Source organism: Symphalangus syndactylus, chromosome 12 (genome assembly GCF_028878055.3).
Source record: "Symphalangus syndactylus isolate Jambi chromosome 12, NHGRI_mSymSyn1-v2.1_pri, whole genome shotgun sequence".
NCBI classification, from domain to species: Eukaryota; Metazoa; Chordata; class Mammalia; order Primates; family Hylobatidae; genus Symphalangus; species Symphalangus syndactylus.
This window is the reverse complement of record NC_072441.2, coordinates 82,364,130-82,377,649: the sequence shown is the minus strand read 5'-3', so window position 1 is coordinate 82,377,649 and position 13,520 is coordinate 82,364,130. Positions and strand designations below refer to the sequence as shown.

Sequence of the window (13,520 nt, the reverse complement as noted above, 5' to 3'; positions counted from 1 at the left end):
AACTCCTAGCCCGAAGTGATCAACCCACCTCGCCCCCCAGAGTGCCGGGAACACAGGCGTGAGCCACCACGTCCAGCCCCCACATTGCTTCTGGCCTCCGTGGTAGACCTCCCAGATGGGGCGGCCAGGCAGAGACGCTCCTCACTTCTTCCCAGACGATAGGTGGCCGGGCAGAGGCGCTCCTCACTTCCCAGACGATGGGTGGTCGGGCAGAGGCGCTCCTCACTTCCCAGACGGTGGGTGGCCGGGCAGAGGAGCTCCTCACTTCCCAGACGGTGGGTGGCCGGGCAGAGGCGCTCCTCACTTCCCAGACGGGGCGGCCGGGCAGAGGCGCTCCTCACTTCTTCCCGGACGGGGCGGCCGGGCAGAGGCGCTCCTCACTTCTTCCCGGACGGGGCGGCCGGGCAGAGGCGCTCCTCACCTCCCCGGCGATGGGTGGCCGGGCAGAGGCGCTCCTCACCTCCCAGACGATGGGTGGCCGGGCAGAGGCGCTCCTCACCTCCCAGACGATGGGTGGCCGGGCAGAGGCGCCCCTCACTTCCTCCCGGACGGGGCGGCCGGGCAGAGGCGCCCCTCACTTCCTCCCGGACGGGGCGGCCGGGCAGAGGCCCCCCTCACTTCCTCCCGGACGGGGCGGCCGGGCAGAGGAGCCCCTCACTTCTTCCCGGACGGGGCGGCCGGGCAGAGGAGCCCCTCACTTCTTCCCGGACGGGGCGGCCGGGCAGAGGCGCCCCTCACTTCTTCCCGGACGGGGCGGCCGGGCAGAGGCGCCCCTCACTTCCTCCCGGACGGGGCGGCCGGACAGAGGCCCTCCTCACCTCCCAGACGATGGGTGGCCGGGCAGAGGCGCTCCTCACTTCCCAGACGGGGTGGCCGGGCAGAGGCGCTCCTCACTTCCCAGACGATGGGTGGCCGGGCAGAGGCGCTCCTCACTTCTTCCCGGACGGGGCGGCCGGGCAGAGGCGCTCCTCACTTCTTCCCGGACGGGGCGGCCGGGCAGAGGCGCTCCTCACTTCTTCCCGGACGGGGCGGCCGGGCAGAGGCGCTCCTCACTTCTTCCCGGACGGGTCGGTCGCGCAGAGGCGCTCCTCACTTCTTCCCGGACGGGGCGGCCGGGCAGAGGCGCTCCTCACTTCTTCCCGGACGGGGCGGCCGGGCAGAGGCGCCCCTCACTTCCTCCCGGACGGGGTGGCCGGGCAGAGGCCCTCCTCACCTCCCAGACGATGGGTGGCCGGGCAGAGGTGCTCCTCACTTCCCAGACGATGGGTGGCCGGGCAGAGGCGCTCCTCACTTCCCAGACGGGGTGGCCGGGCAGAGGTGCTCCTCACTTCCGAGACGGGGCGGCCGGGCAGAGGCGCTCCTCACTTCCCAGACGATGGGTGGCCGGGCAGAGGCGCTCCTCACCTCCCAGACGGGGCGGCCCAGTAGAGGCGCTCCTCACTTCCTAGACGATGGGTGGCCGGGCAGAGACGCTCCCCACCTCCCAGACAGGGCGGCGGCCGGGCAGGGGCTGCAATCCCAGCACCCTGGTAGGCCAAGGCAGGCGGCTGGGAGGCGGAGGCTGCAGCGAGGCGAGACCACGCCACCGCACTCCAGCCCGGGTAACACCAAGCACCGAGTGAGCGAGACTCCGTCTGCAGTCCCAGTACCTCGGGAGGCTGAGGCGGGTCGAGCACTCGGCGTCAGGAGCTGGCGACCAGCGTGGCCAAGATGGCGAACGCGTGCCTGCAGGCAAAGGAGAAAAAGCAGGCAGCAGTGGTGCGCGCCGGCAGTCCCAGGCAGTGCGTGGCGCCGGCAGGAGGGAGCCGGTAGATTGCAGCCTGGGCCACAGAGAAAGGAAGGAAGGAGGGAGGGAGGGAGGGAGGGAGGGAGGGAGGGAAGGAAGGAAGGAAGGAAGGAAGGAAGGAAAGAAAGAAAGAAATCAAGGTTTAACTCCATAGGATGAAAAGCAGGCAATGAATCTTTGGCCTGGGTGTTGACACTGTAGGCTCAAGCCTCAGCTTTCCCACTCACTAGCTTGCTGACCCTGGACAAGTCACTTATATTCTCTGAACTTACTCATGAAACAGAGATACATTTCATCTGCCTCTCGCAAGAAAAAGTCCTGGTAAATGCACATTAGCATTTCCGTTTTACACAGAACACTGAGAGTCAGATACTGTCTTAAGATCATGGAGTTAATAACCACCAGAACCTAGACTCAATACTTTTTTTTTTTTTTGAGACGGAGTCTCGCTCTGTCACCCAGGCTGGAGTGCAGTGGCGCGATCTCGGCTCACTGCAAGCTCCGCCTCCTGGGTTCACGCCATTCTCCTGCCTCAGCCTCTCCAAGTAGCTGGGACTACAGGCGCCCGCCACCACGCCCGGCTAATTTTTTGTATTTTTAGTAGAGACGGGGTTTCACCGTGGTCTCGATCTCCTGACCTCGTGATCCGCCCGCCTCGGCCTCCCAAAGTGCTAGGATTACAAGCGTGACCCACCGCGCCCGGCCTAGGCTCAATACTTATGGAACTTCAAATCTCATGCTTTTCTCGTTGCATTTATGATTATTCCATTATGTAGGAGCAAGGGAGAGTTGAGAACATTTGAAGAGGTTATGCAGAGGACAAGCTCTGCGGAGTAGGCTTAGCAAGTAACATGAGGGAAGGTAACACCATTCATCTGTGTAGCGGAGTGTGAGCCAAGAGACAAGGAGAAAGTTTCATGTTCGCCATGTATCTCGGATATTCCGGCTTCTGCAGGGACGAGAACGCGCAGTTTCGCCTCCATCCCTTGACCTCCAACACAGCTTCTCCACTGGACCATCGGTGGCGATGAAGGGGCGGCTGGGGAAGGATGTCAGAGAAACCTGAAGCTTGACGGTGAATCCTCGGGTTTTAAGGAGAGAGCAAAGTCCTGAGAGGGCGACGTATTGTCCCTGCTCACCTAGCCCAGAATGAACAAACAGGCGCCAGCCAGGGAGCAGAGAGCCGAGAATCCGGACGAACCTCTGCAACCGCCATTTGCCGTTCTCGTAAAGACTACCAAGACCACAATGCAACGGGGCGCCGAGCTAATTCCCAGTGAGCAGCAGGCGAGGCGCCACCGACCGCGGAAGACTACAAGCTCCAGCGGGCGACGACAAAACGCGCCTGGGACCGACGGGCCCCGAGCTAGGGCTCGCGCCCAAGGATCCTCCACGGGGCTAGATGGCTGCGTCGGGGGCGGGAGCGGAGGTGAGCGGGCGCTAGGGCCGCGAGCCCCCGCCGTCCCTTCCTCCAGCGCCCTGCGGACCCCGCAGAAGGCGCTCGCCTCCCTAGCCCGCAAACGCGTATCGATTTTTCTCGCTGTGGCAACGGGGACGTCCCGATAGATCCTCTGCTCCGATAGGCAACTCCGGCCTTCCCTGCCCTGACCTGGAACCTCTGGGAGGGCTGCAGAGTAAGTGCCGCCTCTGCGCTCCGACGGAGGCACGAGGCCTGTGGAGTAGGTCCCTCTGTTCCGACAGGTGCGACACTTGGCGCTCCATGCCTGCGGGCGTGGGGAGGCCTGGCCTCCCCCAGGGCCGCCACCTCTGCTGGTTGCTCTGTGCTTTCACCTTAAAGCTCTGGTAAGGAGGAGGTAAGGGGAGGGAAAAGGAGGTCACTGGAGGACAGGATCGTTCCCGGCCCCGGGGTTGGGGGAGACCTTATCCATGGACAGCTCAGGAAGGGGTGCCCTATTTTCTGGGTTTTGACTTTTGTCCCTTCCCCCAACTCCGCCACAGCCAAGCAGAGGCTCCCGTGCAGGAAGAGAAGCTGTCAGGTGGGTGATTGTCTGGGAACCCTACATTTCCCGTCATTTGTTTTTGGTTTTAGTATCTTCCACATATACCAAGAGCACAGGTGGAAAAGGGCGGCATGACATGGAATGAGGGCAAGCGCTGTGCCGGGAAGTTGGATGGGCAGAGCCTGGGAGAAATGTTTTCTGAATGGCCTGGGGCTGGCATTTATCTTTCCTTTCAGCGAGCACCTCAAATTTGCCATGCTGGCTGGTGGAAGAGTTTGTGGTAGCAGAAGAGTGCTCTCCATGCTCTAATTTCCGGGTTGTGAGTATCTGTTTCTCTACCCTTTTTTTTTTTTTTTAAACATCTAAGCAAACACTTAAGCAACGTCTTAACATCCAAGTCTTATTAAGCTGCCTTTGCATCATCTTTTTTTCTTTCTTCTTGCAGTCTCAGTGTATGTCCAAATCTGTACTTGTCTTTCCCCTGAAAATGTGCCCCTTTCTTTCCAAGCTAATGGCAGTATTCAACTGATAACTATGGCTTTTTTGTTTGTTTTTGAGACGGAGTCTCACTCTGTTGCTCAGGCTGGAGTGCAGTGGCGAGATCTCGGCTCACCACAACCTCCGCCTCCCGGGTTCAAGCGATTCTCCTGCTTCAGCCTCCTGAGTAGCTGGGACTAAAGGCGCGTTGCACCATGCCTGGCTAATTTTTGTATTTTTAGTAGACTCGGGTTTCTTTTTTTTTTTTTTTTTTTTTTTTTTTGAGACGGAGTCTCGCTCTGTCGCCCAGGCTGGAGTGCAGTAGCGCAATCTCAGCTCACTGCAACCTCCGCCTCCCGGGTTCACGCCATTCTCCTGCCTCAGCCTCTCCAAGTAGCTGGGACTACAGGCGCCTGCCACCACGCCCGGCTAATTTTTTGTATTTTTAGTAGAGACGGGGTTTCACCGTGGTCTCGATCTCCTGACCTCATGATCCGCCTGCCTCGGCCTCCCAAAGTGCTGGGATTACAAGCATGAGCCACCGCGCCCGGCCTAGACTCGGGTTTCACTGTGTTGGCCAGGCTAGTCTCTAACTCCTCACCTCGTGATCTGCCCGCCTCGGCCTCCCAAAATGCTGGGATTACAGGCGTGAGCCGCTGCACCCGGCCTCAGATGATAACTATGTTTTATTCACTTTTAGTATAGTAGGCTCTGGAATGGAATGTATCCTTGCCTCTCCTAGACTGTTGCCCCTGAAGTGTTCTAACATACATTCGTAATCATGCAACCACCACCTCCACCATCTGCATCAGAACTCTTTCATTAGCTCTCTGTTGCCTACCACTCCAAACCATAGCAGTTGGGCACCTGCACCTTCTGAATGGCAGCCTTTTTGTTTATCCTGTTGCCCCTTCCTAACAGGTACTTTGCTCCTTTTCTCCTGGCAGAAAACTACCCCTGAGTGTGGTCCCACAGGGTATGTAGAGAAAATCACATGCAGCTCATCTAAGAGAAATGAATTCAAAAGGTGAGTGCTGTCTCTGTTCTCTGAGATCACCTCCTTTGCTCCTATGAATTTAGATGGATGATCCCACCTTTTCCCCTGGTCTGGGGGTAGCATGGAATATCTGAAATGAGAGGGGGCCAGGCTCCTATAATCCCAGCACTTTGGGAGGCTGAGGCTAACGGATCACCTGAGGTCAGGAGTTCAGAGATCAGCCTGGCCAACGTGGTGAAACCCCATCTCTCCTAAAAATACAAAAATTAGCCGGTGTGGTGGTGGGTGCCCATAATCCCAGCTACTTGGGAGGCTGAGGCAGGGAGAATCACTTGAACCCAGGAGGCAGAGGTTAGAGTGAGCCAAGATCACGCCACTGCACTCCAGCCTGGGCAATGGAGCGAGACTGTGTCTCAAAACAAAACAAAACAACAACAACAAAAAACGAGGCTGGGAGGGGTGGCTCACGCCTGTAATCCCAGCACTTTGGGAGGCCGAGGCAGGTGGATCACGAGGTTAGGAGTTCAAGACCAGCCTGCCAAGATGGTGAAACCCCATCTCTCTTAAAAATACAAAAATTAGCCGGGCATGATGGCGGGCACCTGTAATCCCAGCTACTTGGGAGGCTGAGGCAGAGAACTGCTTAAACCCAGGAGGTGGAGGTTGCAGTGAGCCAAGGTCATGCCGCTGCACTCCAGTCTGGGTGACAGAGCGAGACACCATCTCAGAAATAAATAAGAAAGAAAGAAGACGGGATTTGGAGCCAAATTACTTGAACCCAGTCCCAGCTCTACTCCTCAGCACTGTTATTGGCCATATTTTCTCATCAGTAAAATTGGTTAATACTAGCTCTGCTTATCCAGAGAATAAATTAAATGATCTATTTGAGAGGGATTTATGTATTATACACACAATAGAAGCCTGGTTCTGATTTCTTCTTGAATATATCCTGGCTAGGCTGAAGTAGAAGCGAGATTAGAGGGAGAAGCTGTCTGGCCTTTCCTGGGAATAACTATTCCTTCGTGCCCTCAGCTGCCGCTCAGCTTTGATGGAACAACGCTTATTTTGGAAGTTCGAAGGGGCTGTTGTGTGTGTGGCCCTGATCTTCGCTTGTCTTGTCATCATTCGTCAGCGACAACTGGACAGAAGGGCTCTGGAAAAGGTCCGGAAGCAAATTGAGTCCATATAACTACATTCCACCCTTGTATCCTGGGTCTTAGAGACCCTATCTCAGACAGTGAAAGTCAAATGGACTGATTTGCACTCTTGGTTCTTTGGAGCCTTGTGGTGGAATCCCCTTTTCCCCCATCTTCTTTCAGATTATTAATGAGCAGAATAAAAAGAGTAAAATGGTTTCCTTCGCTTCTGTAACTTGGAGCAGGAAGTCATGGGGGCAGAGAGGGAAAGGAGGTGGCTACTTAAGGCCCCAATCTACCAAGTCTTCCCCACCACTTCTCCCTTGTTTTCCCCCCTTCTACTACTTATTTCAAACTTCTGGGATAATTTCAGCTAAAACGTTTATTTCTCACTCAAAACTTATTTCCCCTCAACCCTATCCCCGAAGAAGAAATAAAATCACAGATACATAACAAAAGTATTTGAGGTACCCTCTCATATATGCAAACAAATGCAGACTGGGCCTCAGGCAGAGAGAGACTAAAGGACATCTCTTGGCGTGTCCTGAAGTGATTTGGACCCCTGAGGGCAGACACCTAAGTAGGAATCCCAGTGGGAAGCAAAGCCATAAGGAAGTCCAGGATTCCTTGTGATCAGGAAGTGGGCCAGGAAGGTCTGTTCCAGCTCACATCTCATCTGCATGCAGCACGGTCTGGATGCGCCCACTGGGTCTTGGCTTCCCTCCCATCTTCTCAAGCAGTGTCCTTGTTGAGCCATTTGCATCCTTGGCTCCAGGTGGCTCCCTCAGTCTGGACTCTACCACTTGGGTCTCCAGATTTTCTGTTATGTCCTTGTGGGTCAGGATATTTCTGGAAGTCACTGTGAGGTGAAGGAAAGAGGGCAGTAGTAGAGTGCTCCCCTGGGTGGGAGACCCTAGACAGGACAGGACCTCCCTCTTGCTTCTTGACGACCTTGGAGAACAGAGTCCCCCTCCCTTGCTCAGCCAGGGGTTGCTCCCTGCTCTTGCCTCTCACCTCCGTGAGGCTGGTAATCCTCAGGCCCAGCTTCTGGTCGACTCTGGAATGGACTGAAGCTGGGCAGGATGATGAGAGTCAGGGAAAAAAGAAGAATCTGGGAGGAAGCAAGAGGAACAGATGAAGGGAGTAGTGGGCAGAGTGAACAGAGGCCAGCTGGGATTATCAGATGTGGGAAGTAGATCTGGCCGGGTAGTCGGGGTATAAGGATAGAAGTGTGGGGGTAGATGGGAGTAGATAGACTAATGGTACCAAAACACAAGTGCTGGTCTGGGCAGCTTTGTTGGAAGTTTGAGCAATTAGCGTCTGCAGCTGGCGGAGCTGAGCTACCAAGGAGCTGGGAAAGGAGGAATGAAGAGTTAGTATCATCTGGGTACCAGGGGCCAAGAATGGCGCCCCTGTGTGCTGTATCTGCCTTCAAAACACACACACACACACACAATGCTTTCACTCACATATTGTGCCTCTCCAGCTCCTGGACTTTTTTCTGTAATTCTTGGTTCTGTGCAGAACAGGCTGCCACCCTAGAGTATGAGGAGGTAGGACAAGGCTCAGCAACCTGAGTCCCTTACCTTGCCTGCCATGGTGAGGAAGGGGCCCAGACATGGCCCACAGGAAGCCAGAAATAACCCAGGCATACCTGCTCTCCAGCCCATCAATGTACTCCTTCTTCCGCCGCCGACTGTCCTGAGCTGACTGCTTGTTACGGATTTTCCTCCTGACCTTCTTGAGGACCCTCTCCTCTGCCTGGAGGCCCAGGATGTGTGAGTCCTGGGTCCTTCAACTGCCCCCAACTTCCCAATGCTTCTCCTGGGATATTGGCCCCTCAGAAGTCATGGTGAGGCCCCTGGGTTGAGATACCCTTAGGGGAAGCATGTTACCTTGGTGAGGGGCAGGTGAGAGGGCAGAGAAACCCCTTCCTGCCCCAGCAGACGCTTCTCCTCATCGGTCAGGAACAGGGTTTGACGGGGCAGCTGGGGGTAGGGGCAGGAGAAGATGCAATAGGAGTGAGGAGGGGGTCATCCCATTTGCAGCACGCAGGCTACTCCCCCTACATGCCTTCTGGAGAGTGTTTCCTATTTGTACTGGGAGACAACTTTAATCTAGAGGTGAGGTGAGGGGCAGAGACCTTAATTCAGACAGGCTCTAGATCAAGCCAAAGAGACTTCCTGAGGCCAAGGAAGAGACGAGGGTATTGTCATATCCTTCACCCAGAGACTGAGGACCTTGGCACTCTGAGCAAGCTAGGGAAGGCTTATTCTGATCCAGGTCTCCCCATACCCAAGAGAACCTGAAAGAACTCACTACAGTGAAGTTTGCATAATTTCCTTACAGCAAGCACATGATTCACTTTCAGTCATTAACTTCCATTTAGCAGAGTGTGTTATCCAGTTGCCCGTCAACCACAGGGAGCTCCCTGGGGCAGTGGCCCATTCTCCCTTAGGGTCTGAGCTCCGCTTCTCAGACTCAGGTTCTGTACCCTCTCATACAAAGAGCTTCCCAAAGGCAGCCATATGTCTCACAGCAAATCACAGGAGAGGATGTACAGAGAGTGGATGGTGCTGGTGGTGAACCTGAGCCCATCAACTGAGTAACTTGCCCTTCTCACTAGTGTTTCTTTTTGAAAGATGTATGTGGTCGGGCACGGTGGCTCATGCCTGTAATCCCAGCACTTTGGGAGGCCAAGGTGGGCAGATCACCTGAGGTCAGAAGTTCGAGACCAGCCTGGCCAACATGGCAAAACCCAATGTCTATTAAAAATACAAAAATTAGCTGGGCGTGGTGGTGGGTGCTTGTAATCCCAGCTACTTGGGAGGCTGAGGTAGGAGAATCGCTTGAACCCAGGAGGTGGAGTTGAGAGTGCACCACTGCACTCCAGCCTGGGCAACAAGAGCAAAACTCCATCTCTTGCGCCACTGCACTCCAGCCTGGGCGACAGAGCGAGACTCCGTCTCAAAAAAAAAAAAAAAAAAACTCCATCTCAAAAAAAAAAGAAAAAAAGATGTATGCTTCATTTTGTGACTTACAGAGAACTTACTTTGGTTTTTGCCTGCTCATGGTTTTTGGCTTTTGGCAAAACCATTTCCTGTGTGGCTTTTCCTGATGTGCCCTTCTTGTTCCTGTGACTGTTTGGTGGAACTATTAGAGGAGTGTCTTCCAGTCCGCCTAATCAGAATCGCTGAGAATGAGGCCTAGAGGGTTTTATTTAAAATAAACAACAACAAAAAAAAAAAAGGAAAAAGAAAACAGAGCGGCCAAGGTGGCTCACGTCTGTAATTCCAGCACTTTGGGAGGTCAGGACCGGAGGATTGCTTGAGGCCAGGAGTTCAAGACCAACCTGGGCAACATAGTGAGACTGTCTCTACAATAAAGAAATAACAAAGCATTTACAAACACCATGGTGCGTCTAATGTACACCCAAACTTAGGGGCATCAGACTTTTTTTTTTTTTTTTTTGAGACGGAGTGTCACCCTGTCGCCCAGGCTGGAGTGCAATGGCGCAATCTCCACTCACTGCAACCTCCGTCTCCTGGGTTCAAGTGATTCTCCTGCCTCAGCCTCTCGAGTAGCTGGGATTAAAGGCACCCGCCACCATGCCCAGCTAATTTTTGTATTTTTAGTAGAGATGGGGTTTCACCATGTTGGCCAGGCTGGTCTCGAACTCCTGACCTCGTGATCCACCCACCTTGGCCTCCCAAAGTGCTAGGATTACAGGCATGAGCCACCGTGCCCAACCGGCATCAGACTTTTAAAGGTTCCTCAGCTCAAGATTCTAAGATGTTGGCCGGGCGCGGTGGCTTATGCCTGTAATCCCAGCACTTTGGGAGGCTGAGGCGGGCGGATCACAAGGTCAAGAGATAAGACCATCCTGGCCAACATGGTGAAACCCCATCTCTACTAAAAATACAAAAATTAGCCGGGCGTGGTGGCGCACACTTGTTGTCCCAGCTACTCAGGAGGCTGAGGCAGGAGAATCACTTGAACCTGGGAGGCAGAGGTTGCAGTGAGCTGAGATGGCGCCACTGCACTCCAGTCTGGTGACAGAGCAAGACTCTGTCTAAAAAAAAAAAAAAAAAAAAGATTCTAAGATGCTTAGCTTGGCTTCTGGTCCCAGCTTCAACTGCAGATTTGAAGAGAGGCTAGGACCTCGTCCCTGCCTTTTGGGTACAAGGAGTAATTTTCAGAGGAAAGGGAGGAACAGTGATCTGAGCACAGCCCCCTGTTTACCCAGCCTTGGACGCTGCCCAGCCGGCCTTGAGAAGGCATCTAATGTGATACCTCTGCTACACTGTAGCACTAGCCAGTGGGTGCCTCCTGGGCAACTGTTCCAGTGGAAACACTGCTGCTATTGCTTTTCTTCCTTCCTGTACCTATAACCAGTTGGGATTCCCAGGTGGCCTGTCCCATTTCTGTGTCCTGACCCAAGGCTGAGATAATGGCTCTGGCTAAGAATACAATGCACACAAAGGCTGGGCTTTCTCCTGAGCCCTGTCCCCAGATTCCCTCACCCCACCGTAACTGAATTTTTGCTACCTTACCCCCAAGGGTTCTCTATCCCTTGTCCTTTCCTGCTTTTAAAATTATTCATGTTGGGCCAGGCGCGGTGGCTTACACCTGTAATCCCAGCACTTTGGGAGGCTGAGGCGGGCGGATCACAAAGTCAGGAGTTCAAGACCAGCCTGGCCAATATGGTGAAACCCCGTCTCTACTAAAAATAAAAAAATTAGCTGGGCGTGGTGGCAGGCACCTGTAGTCTCAGCTACTTGGGAGGCTGAGGCAGGAGAATCGCTTGAACGCAGGAGGCAGAGGTTGCAGTCAGCTGAGATCGTGCCACTGCACTCCAGCCTGGGTGACAGAGCAAGAGTCCGTCTCAAAAAAAAAAAAAAAATTGTTCATGTTGGTAGGGCACAGTGGCTCATGCCTGTAATCCCACCATCTTGGGAGGCTGAGGCAGGTAGATCGCTTGAACTCAGGAGATTAAGACTAGCCTCAGCCTGGGCAACATGGTGAAACCCCAAAGCCCCGTCTCTACAAAAATTAGCCAGACGTGGTGGCACACACCTGTAGTCCCAGCTACTCAGGAGGCTGAGGCAAGAGGATTGCTTGAGCCCAAGACGTTGAGGATGCAGTGAGCCATGACTGCACCACTGCACTCCAGCCTGGACGACAGAGTAAGACCCTGGCTCAAAAAATAAAAAACTGTTCAACTGTTTATGTCTCCTTGGTCTTCAAGCCCAATGCCACAAAAACTGGGGCAAAGGCAGTTCATCATCAGTTGCCATGCCCTCATCCCTTTGCCCTGTCTGTGTGATTATATATGTATCAAGGAGTAGTGGTTCTGGCTGACACCAAGACTCACCAGGGTTGTACAAGGCACTGGGGCTACGGTGCCTGCTCTGGGCAGGATGTGGGCATGAGCATCAAAGGGCAGCTCACTGACCATGCAGGAATCAGGCACCATAAATGCTGGGCTCCACTGATCTGGAGTAGAAAACAGGTAGCTGAGAGAAAGGAGACTTAGGAACATCCTGACAGTAGCAGGGCCTGGGTAGTGGCACAGGTTGGGTAAACCCCCTTAACCCCATGGTTAGGGCCAGTCCCGAAGGGCCATTTCCCCCTTCCCACAAAGAACACTGACCTAGCTGGATGGAGATGAGGCCTACATTTGGCCCAGTTTCCCCCTGCATCCTCTCCAGGGCCCCTGCCTCATAGACAACCTCATAGAGCGTAGGAGAACTGGTTGCCCTGGGGGCAGGGGGACTGTCTGGACGGCAGGGGTCCTCAGAGATGCCACTGTCACTGCCAGGAGATGCTTCTGAGCAGTACACCTCATTGGGATCAATGAAAAGCTTCAAGAAATCTTCAGGCTCACTCTCTTGAAGGCCCTACAGTAGGAAAAGTTTATATACATGTGCAGGGAAGAATTTTGGAAGTCCTACCTGACATCAGCCTTATGCTTCATTTTCAGTCCTTTCACTTCTTGGGCATGGAGAGAGTTATACAACTTACGTCTATTTTGGGGGTGGTCTGTTTTCAGACCTGTCTCCAAGTGGGAGCTGAAGCCTCTTATCATAGAGTTGTGTCTCAACCCCACCCCCACTCCCACTCGTCACACTCACACAGCCATGGTCCCCACCGGACTTCCAGCCTTGCAATCCCCGTTCCTGTAGCTTAGTTACCGGAACCTCTGGAGGGGGGCAGTGGAGTCCCAGCTCCAGGACGGATCCTGTCGAGAAGATATCCTCTGGGGGCTCCAGCCAAGCGTCCAGCAGGTCAGGGATTCCGAGATCCATGCTTCTGCAGGAAGGCATGTGGGACGGAGGGTTGCAGAAAGGGAATGATGGCTGCTTCCTACCCCGTACAGTTTCTGGGCTCTTCTGCTCCCTTTTCCATTATCCCCGCCCCCCCACTCCTTCCTCATTAGCAAGCCCCCTCACCTGTCCCCTCGATGTTTCACCTTCAGCCCTATCCCTCAGGTTCAGACAAACAGGTCCCCCCAAGCATTACCTGTTCTGAAGAGCCCAGCCCTGTCAAGCCAGCGTAGCCCGTTGACCGCCCCAAACACTACACCTTTTCTTTCTTCCAGGATCTCGTATCCTGGATCTGCCAGCCAAACCCCGCCCCCAGCCTTACACTACAAAAGTGGGTGCCACCTTGCCAGGAGCCACGGTAGAGCCGCTGTATCTGGGAGTAGGGGACTAAGAGTCTGAGGGTCCACAAACGGAATTTAAGAAGTAGGTAGCCGCGCCCTTTCTGCTTCAGTTTTCTCTTAGCTATAGTAAATCTTCCTGAGGGTTTGGTGTCTCCTAGCGGAAGAACAGAAAAGGCTGTTACTGGAGCACAGGACACTTGAATGCCTGTTCCGTAGCCCTCGCTTTTGCAACAGGGAGATCATGGCAGGGTTGTAAACAAAGGCGGAAAGAGTCAAGAGACCTGCGGATTTACTAGGACATCCCCTCGCCCACCGCGTGGCGCTCTTCCCAAAGCTGAGTCCTGATTGGAAGCTGAAGACTTAGGTTTCGGAGGGGCAGGACATCGAGCCAATGGCACACTACCCTCTTAAGGCCGCCTCCTCCGTAACTGGTCGGAGACAGCTAGGCTGTTCAGGAGAGTCAGGCCAATGGGGCCGCAGTTCTTTCTTTTTTTTT

General features: G+C 54.4%; 2 protein-coding genes across 13 annotated transcripts; one reads left to right on the top strand and one right to left on the bottom strand.

Annotated features, from left to right (window-relative positions):
• Positions 1 to 3,083: 3,083 nt before the first annotated feature.
• On the top strand, positions 3,084 to 6,575 carry JTB (jumping translocation breakpoint). The gene is made up of 5 exons (XM_063626580.1): positions 3,084 to 3,589; positions 3,746 to 3,783; positions 3,984 to 4,066; positions 5,172 to 5,251; positions 6,254 to 6,575. Exons 1-5 carry the CDS (start codon positions 3,507 to 3,509, stop codon positions 6,408 to 6,410), a joined length of 441 nt encoding a protein of 146 aa, XP_063482650.1. The 5' UTR covers positions 3,084 to 3,506; the 3' UTR covers positions 6,411 to 6,575.
• A 149-nt stretch (positions 6,576 to 6,724) lies between these two features.
• On the bottom strand, positions 6,725 to 13,520 carry CREB3L4 (cAMP responsive element binding protein 3 like 4). 12 transcript variants are annotated; one of them, XM_063626525.1, is made up of 11 exons: positions 13,428 to 13,520; positions 13,006 to 13,178; positions 12,552 to 12,669; positions 12,011 to 12,257; positions 11,732 to 11,853; positions 8,253 to 8,345; positions 8,012 to 8,118; positions 7,827 to 7,895; positions 7,624 to 7,708; positions 7,372 to 7,468; positions 6,725 to 7,216 (listed from the first exon to the last, which is right to left on the bottom strand). In XM_063626525.1, exons 3-11 carry the CDS (start codon positions 12,663 to 12,665, stop codon positions 7,023 to 7,025), a joined length of 1,128 nt encoding a protein of 375 aa, XP_063482595.1. In that variant the 5' UTR covers positions 12,666 to 12,669; positions 13,006 to 13,178; positions 13,428 to 13,520; the 3' UTR covers positions 6,725 to 7,022. The 12 variants fall into 12 exon arrangements, with proteins under 12 accessions (XP_063482595.1, XP_063482589.1, XP_063482592.1 ...); XM_063626519.1 differs by lacking the exon at positions 13,428 to 13,520 and adding an exon at positions 13,306 to 13,362 and having other exon boundaries at positions 12,492 to 12,669; positions 13,026 to 13,178; XM_063626522.1 differs by lacking the exon at positions 13,428 to 13,520 and adding an exon at positions 13,306 to 13,359.

Coding starts and splice junctions, on each gene's coding strand:
- JTB (XM_063626580.1), top strand. CDS start 3,507: ATGCCTGCGGGCGTGGGGAGGCCTGGCCTCCCCCAGGGCCGCCACCTC. Junction 3,590..3,745: donor GCTTTCACCTTAAAGCTCTG/GTAAGGAGGAGG, acceptor ACTCCGCCACAG/CCAAGCAGAGGCTCCCGTGC. Junction 4,067..5,171: donor CATGCTCTAATTTCCGGGTT/GTGAGTATCTGT, acceptor TTCTCCTGGCAG/AAAACTACCCCTGAGTGTGG.
- CREB3L4 (XM_063626519.1), bottom strand. CDS start 12,665: ATGGATCTCGGAATCCCTGACCTGCTGGACGCTTGGCTGGAGCCCCCA. Junction 11,854..12,010: donor CCTCATCTCCATCCAGCTAG/GTCAGTGTTCTT, acceptor TTTCTACTCCAG/ATCAGTGGAGCCCAGCATTT. Junction 7,896..8,011: donor ATTGATGGGCTGGAGAGCAG/GTATGCCTGGGT, acceptor CTCATACTCTAG/GGTGGCAGCCTGTTCTGCAC.